General features: G+C 39.5%; 1 protein-coding gene across 1 annotated transcript; it reads right to left on the bottom strand.

The window, feature by feature from the left end:
• Window positions 1-1,692: 1,692 nt before the first annotated feature.
• On the bottom strand, window positions 1,693-2,805 carry LOC137995330 (neuropeptide receptor 22-like). Its single transcript, XM_068840902.1, has one exon. It carries the CDS (start codon window positions 2,803-2,805, stop codon window positions 1,693-1,695), a length of 1,113 nt encoding a protein of 370 aa, XP_068697003.1.
• Between the last annotated feature and the right edge of the window lie 4,695 nt (window positions 2,806-7,500).

Below are 7,500 nucleotides of genomic sequence, written 5' to 3'. Positions count from 1 at the left end.
GTGCGCGCTCTAATGACGCGAAAATCTTGCGCAGTAGGGATGCGCAATGCAATACTAAGGAAACTAAGGAATTACCTTAATCATGACCGTCAAGTTGGGTTTAATTCATCTTCATGTCATGTTTATTATTTAAAAAAGGTACATTGAATTTTTCACTACGCTTCAACTATATCCTAAAGGAAATAGACCACCAAACAGTCAGTTTTTACTTTCGTTTCGCGTGCGAGCCTCACACACCCTACGGGCGAGAGAAAAGAAAGAGTTTCTCCCCAGTCACACTCTTCGTTTTCACCCTTGCTCCAAACCTTTCGCTTGATGAGACGAATTCGACCTACGCTAAAATACGGCTGTTTTGCAGTCTACAAAGGAAAAAGACGAAAAGTGGAATAATAATTGCTTCTTACACCTTTAAATAAAGGATTGGGGTTTACAATTAGGGTTAGGAATGTACTTCCTTTCAGTTGGTCTGAAGTTTTAAAATACGCTTTTACAATGGAAAACGAGACTTGTTAGTGATGTGTTGTATTATTTTGCTGCATAACTTATCGTTTCCTTGGAGTAAGACGTATGTAATTTTCAAGTGCTACATTTATCAGTTTATTTGAGCAAGGTGTTAAGTAATGTTACGAACTATTCAATTATAAGATTAAAACGCCATCAACAACTTGAGCTCTGATTTAAGACTGTCAGGCGTATCAATCAGGTTTTAGGACCCTTGTCCCATTATTTCACAACGTGAAGGACACTGAAGAATGGCGAAAGACTGTTGATAGCGCAGTTATATTTCGAAGGGGCGTTTTAGTTGAGGTTTTTTTCGTTGAAACGGTCTACGAGGCGGCGACTTGGAGGAGAACTCGACCATGGATATATAATTACTCTGCCTACCCTTTCTGTCCTTTTGTACACTTGTTTTCCTTTCCAAGCGAATATGCAATGTAATCATGATTACCAAATATCAAATTATATGGAAAATGTGAACAAAGTGGGACGAGTTTTAATAGAACTTTTCACGGTTTCTTACGCCATATTGGTTGGGGGGAAAACACGACTTAAATTATAGTAAATGTATGGAAATTTTGCGGACTTTAAACCATTATGAATCCCCTTAGGTCTGACGATTGTGGATAGCGAGAATACCTCTCAAAAAGCACCTCTATGGAGATTATTTCGTGAAGTATGGCGATCAGAATCAAGCTATAACGACCGCAAACGAAATTTCTAAATTTCATATAAACCCTTGTAAACAAAATTATGCAAATTCCCGCGAAATTTGAGGCGACATGAGGAGATTTCTAATATCCATTTACAGAAGTTGTGTCTTGTGCAATGATTTAATTTTCCGTTGAGTGAGTGATATTAATAAAACGACTAAAAATATTTTAAATTGTTTGAAATCTGCCTTTTTGCAGCGGAGTTAAAGGGGTTTGAAATCGACCAAAATCCCTCACATTTACTTTAATTTATGCCGCGTTTGCCCCCCACCCAATATGGCGTCAGAAACAGTGAAAAGGTCTATTGTCTTTCCAAGCTTCAACCTCTTCGCTTTAAATTTTAGTTCGTGTATATCTCCGGTCAGATAGTTTGTACATGGATGAGATAATGGCGATAAAGTTTGTTAAACTTGTGCTTGCATGCTTAAGTCAGATTATCGATGACTTCTCCGTCGTCTAAATCGTGTGCATAACTTCTGCCTCAGTGCCTTGGGAGGTGAGTTGACATACCTACATCATTAGTTTCCACAGCTTCAATTACGTTTACAGATTTACAGCAACAGGGAAAAATGTTCTCTAGCAACAATTTGGCTCCATGGCGAAATTGCTCGTTAAAGATGAAGTAAATCCATGGGTTTATACCGCTGTTGGCGTACATCAGAAACAAGCCTGCAAACACAACATTATGTTGGCCGCAATTTTCTATTGAACCAAACATACAGGATAAGATAACAACTATCAGAGGAAGACGGCAGACAATCAACGCAGCGACAACAGCTACGAGCATTGTGAGAATCTTGTGGTTCATCTCCTCTCTTCGCTCTCGATTTGATGGCAGTTGGTTTCCTGGTCTCTTAGTTTGGTTCAGTTTTATCGCGATGGCGATATAAATGGCGATAGTAGCCATAAGGGGCAACGCAATAACAATGAAGAAGCAAAACAAGAGGTAGACGACGATAAAGTCCAGCAGCTCGAAATCAAGAAAGCAAACGAGATATCCAGGCTTTATCTCAAAGACTTTGGCCACTTTTAATAGTGGTAGAGAGAGTACTATTGAGAACAACCAGATTGCAACAATTGCGTACTTTGCTTTGGTAAGAGTAATTTTTCTTTTCAGTGGATAAAACACCAGAAACAAACGATCCACGGCGATAGAAAACAGGCTACCATTGGAAACAATCACGGATAATTGACCAAGGAAGAGTGATAAACGACACAGTGCCAGGCCAGCAACTCCGCTCACAAGCCATCTATATTGGTAGGCTCTTGTTATTGCAAACTGTGGCATGCAATATACAGTGATAATGATATCCCCGCAAGCCATGCTGAAAATGAAATAGTTACTCGGTGTACGCATTCTTTGATTGGCGTTCTTGAGTAATACTGCTACCAGCAAGGCGTTTCCGGGTAACGAAACGAGAAAGAGTAAAAGAACACCCGTAAGTTGGATTCCCGTGGCTATGTTAATGTCGTTCTGCAACCACAGCGAAGAGGCATTATTTGTTGTGTTTGCACTGGTCTCGATGCTTAAGCTGTACACGGTATATGCTATAGAAGTGGGTGTGCTGTTTGCTGTACCAGACACGTCTTCCATCGTCGACTTTTCTTTTAACGTATGAACAGTGAAACAACGCCGTTTGTTGCTTCGGCAATGAATATGGAAAGTCTTCTTAGGCGAAATCGCGAAGATTGCTTTTGCTCCTACGAACCGATTACATCTTTGGCCAGAAAATTATGAAACCGCTCTAAATTAAGAAAATTATCTTCTGTCGCAGTTTTGCTTTTCTTAGCTCAGTATTTGATCACCTGTCCTTCAAGAAATGGTATCTTAAGTGCGTCATTATTTGAACTTGAAACTCTGAGCAATTTTGCTCCCTTTTTCCTCCTCTTCTATTTACCTTGCATTCGTTCAGGTCCCTGTTTTATTTGTTCATCAAAATTGGCTGGCTTTTAAGAGCACCTAGGCGTTAATAAAATGGACTCTTGGAAGATATTTGTTATGTTAATATATATTACAAATACAATTTATATTTCAATAAATTTTGACCGATAATGACAAACTTGTTAGATGACATAAAAGCACCATTTTCAGCAATGTAATTAAAACGCAGTTAGGACTGTAATTCAGTACTCAACTTTCAAATTTTTCATTTAAAGATTTGGGATTTCAAAGGAGTTTAAGAGTGTACTTGCCGGTCATTGTAGCCTGCTGCTTATAAGTCACTTTTTCACGCCAGTGCTGCTTTAGAAATCCCCATTGCAGGATTATACTTTGAAATAGTTATGCCATATTTAATTATAACTTCAAGCCTTTTTAATCACACAGTGTTTTTATAATTACAAAATGCAGTGTACAAAAAAGGAAATTAATTTCCGGATGATCGATGAACGGAAAATGTTAGCTTAGTCAAATCAGCGCAGTTCTATTCTCTGGGAAAGAAAGCCGCAACACTGTGGCAGTGAATCGAATACGTTTTTCCATTAAAAAACTCACAACGCTTTCATTTAATCCCCTACAGACTGCCGATATGCCGCAAAAAGATCACCTTTCTTAATTAGGAGATGAAAAATAAAACTGAAAAAGAAAACCAAAAGGAGCTAAAACAAGTTAAAGAAGAAAACATAATTACGTAAGGCAGCTAAAAAAACATATACAGGAAAAGTGATTGCCTCAGAGCAACAACTTGCTTGCTGATAAAACAAAAGCGTCATTAAAGTTGCACGGAAATTCTTATTTAATTTCAAGAAAACAATCCGAAGGGATACGATTTACGATTTTTGAGAACAGGTAAGTGAAGAATAACAATATCATAAAGAAATGAAGAAAAACTTGCTGAACAGATGTAGGTTCTCAAGTCACTGATGTTTTTTACATGTCAAGGAAGTCATTTTTTTTTCCATTTAAGATGTCTAGTAATGATAGCATGGGCCCCACTAATGGCTTCTTAATAACAGACAAAGCTAAAGAATGAAAAAAGTATTTTACATTTTCTTTAGCCTGCGTAGCATGGCGGTTTTTGTCGAGCCGGGCGCACGAGCGGCGAAGCCGCGAAATTCGCGCGCGAAGCGCGCGAGAACGAGCGGCGAAGCCGCGAGAAAAAAAAAAACCGCCTGCCCGGATTCGAGGGGTTTTTGACTGCCGCCCCCTTCACATCATTTTGACACCCGCGGTGACAACTTGTCTGGCTTCAATTTCCCCAGCCAATCATAGGCTTGATAGTAATATGAAACTTCGCGAGAAAAGTGTGGCACGTTTGGCAAGAAATCAAAACAAATCAAAACAAATCTTCATGCTCTTTCGTCTTTTTCGATGGCTACGAAGGGCGATACGCCGAAAAAGCCTGGCAATGTTCAACGGCCTATTTCAAGCGTCAATGATAATTGTAGATTGTGTTGTTGTCCGCTAAAGATTAAATACGGAGAATTAAAAAAAAAATTCGTATATTTCAACGCAAAACCTTTTCAAGGTCTCGAAGCGCGAAGGATGCATACAAGGTCTGACTTTGGCAGAACTCTGTTCACATATTGGACTGGAAATTGAAAAATCCGACACGTTCTCTGATCGAGTATGTACGAAAATATGGTACGAAAATACGGAAAGCATTTGATTTCCATACCTTCATCGGTGCTTGAATTTTCAAGTAAGTCTTCCAAGTAATACCTTCATCGCCTCAAACTTGAAAAGAGAGAAGGATAACTCGGCTGTGATGGAAGTTGATGACCATTCTGGTAGATTCAAGCGGCTTTTGCCAACAACTATTTCATCGCCAGATTGAAGTCCTCAAGCCAGATAAGGGAAAAAAGCGACTGGACAAAAATCATCAGCGAAAAAGTCCTTAAGTTATAAAGATGTTTCGAGCTCTGTGGTTAACACTGACAGCGATCACAACGAACTCTCTACTTTGAACACAGCGGATGACTCACCTCAGGAAGCTGGCGAACTTTTTCTCTCATATCTAAACGTGGAAGACTTACTTGAAAGTTCAAGCACCGAAGCTAAAGTGGTAATTGTTAACCAGGGTGGTCGCGTTGAAACGTTCAGCTCGTTTTATGATAACACGAAATCGATAATAGTAAATCTGTGCAGAAAAAAATGGAAAACGGTAGCGAATTTGACATTCTGTGTGTGATTCGTCGACCACAATCGCCGACACGGCTCGATGTAGAGCACTGTCTTCTTTTAAAGCGGCAAGGAATGCCTTTCCTAACACCGTCTCAGCGGAGCGATAGAGAAATTGAGGTGGACTCTCTCGAACCGCATTCAGTGCTTCCGTCGTAAGTTCCATTGCCGTGCAGTTCAGCGACAACATTTCGGAAATCTGGTCGTCTATAATACTTTTCAACGGGGCAATGACAATCACACACGTTTTCGATGAAGAGATTTCTTCTTTGGCAAGAGCGAAGGCAGTATAGATCATGCTCTTGCCAAAACCTGTTTGCAAAATTGCCATGACTTCTCTCCCATGAAGAAGATTGTTAAGGGCCGTTTCCTGCTCTGGCTTCAACAAAACTGCACTATTTCCCGACGAATATTCAAGAGCGACAACGCTCTAGTTAATGCTTCTGCGATATTTTGATTTTGTTTTGACGAGAAGATTTGTTCAGTCTCTCGAAACTCTCCCAAGGGAAATTACCAAAACATTTGATTGACGTGTGTACTTCTCTCGACCAATCCGTTTTCCCAGCACATTGGTGTGCGGACTATTCAAAATACTCAAGTTTTCTGGCAGGCGGTATTTCAGAGTCCCTCTCCCCATTCTCCTCGCGGCTTCGCCGCTCGCTTGTCGGCTCCGCCGCCAAGACTTTATTTCGCGGGCGCTTACAATACCGCCAGCTACGCAGGCTACATATCTGCCTATTTACTGGGTTGCCAGTATGACAATCCCAGTCGGAAAATGGGTGGGATTTGTTCGTTTTCTCTTTTTTCTTTTTTTTTTTTTTCGTGTCGGGAAAAGTCTCTCCTATCACTCCCTTGCTAAGTGGTGTCTTTGTGCGTAGAGTATGCCGCGCGTATTTTGGTAGGATTTTGGGGGGTAGTAGAAAGGCGTAGATTTCTCTGGTTTGACACAGTAGAATATTTCATTAACCTGCAATGGCGTCGAAGATTGAAACGCAAGTGGTGTTTTGGAGGATCTTAAAACAAAATGTTATGTACCCGTATGGAGCTAGAGGATGGATAAACAAGACAGGCGGTGAAAAAAAATCTGGAATCTTAAAAGCGACGAGTAATGGATTTCGACAACAATCTGCCGCCCGTCGAGCCGTAATCAAAGTGAGCTGTAGTTCTAATATTGTACAACTGTGGTGTTTTGTACAACACTGAAAAATCAAATGGAAAATTCTCTAGTAACATATGGGTTTAACAAAGACAGAGAAGGAATTGAACAACTTGGATCTGTGATCTCTGTTGTCTGGCTTATTTCAGTATATTTGTTTGTACTCAATTCTGCACAGTCTTCCGGTAACAATTGGAAATTTCACTAATTCATGTTAGTCAAAAATTATTTGAAGGAAAGCTTGTTGCCTGTTTTTTGCTTGATAATTCAAGTAAATGTATTTATCATGGGTTACGCAACCTCCCTTGGGTGTTATGTGACACTTTGTCACAATGGTTCATTAGCGGGGTGTCGGTATATATACTGCGTTGTCTTCATTTATATTCATTCGAGTCATACGATCGCCTCTTCACCCTCTAAATTAAATACCCAATGACTAAGTTCGATTAGTATTTTCTAGTATTGAATTGTTGTTTTGTATCTACTAGCTTATATTCAGATTGTTGTAAGCTTATGCTATACACTACGCGTTTTTGTTTGATTGTATTTCAGTTTTCGTTATTTTGCGCAGTTATTGTTGATAATTCTAGACAGTTTTGATTTACAAGACATAATAAAGAGGGTTATACACGGCTCGTGTTGACACACCCCATAAGTGGTTGCTTATTACATGATAAATGTTTTATATTCGGTTGAGCGGGGCAGCGAATTAGAATATAAAGGGTTTTTCAGTAAAGGATTTGATTGAGTGTAGTTGGCAGCTTGTTTTAGTATTGCAATTACGTATGGTAATTCGACACGGTTGAGTTTCTTGTCTTCACGCACGTAATGGAAGGGGTTTTTGCCTCAAATGGCAAATATGTTGTTTGTTTCAAAAAATATTTCGCTGGATAAGGTGGCCTTTATGAATTCATCATGTTGTGTAATATGCGAGCTTAACTGGATAGTTTTTATGGCAATAGTAAAGTATTTTCGTGTCAAAATGAGGTAAGCGTAACTTAATTAAAGATAAA

Source organism: Montipora foliosa, chromosome 3 (assembly GCF_036669935.1).
Source record: "Montipora foliosa isolate CH-2021 chromosome 3, ASM3666993v2, whole genome shotgun sequence".
NCBI classification, from domain to species: domain Eukaryota; kingdom Metazoa; phylum Cnidaria; class Anthozoa; order Scleractinia; family Acroporidae; genus Montipora; species Montipora foliosa.
The sequence above is the reverse complement of the archived record's forward strand: the minus strand, read 5'-3'. Positions and strand labels throughout refer to the sequence as shown.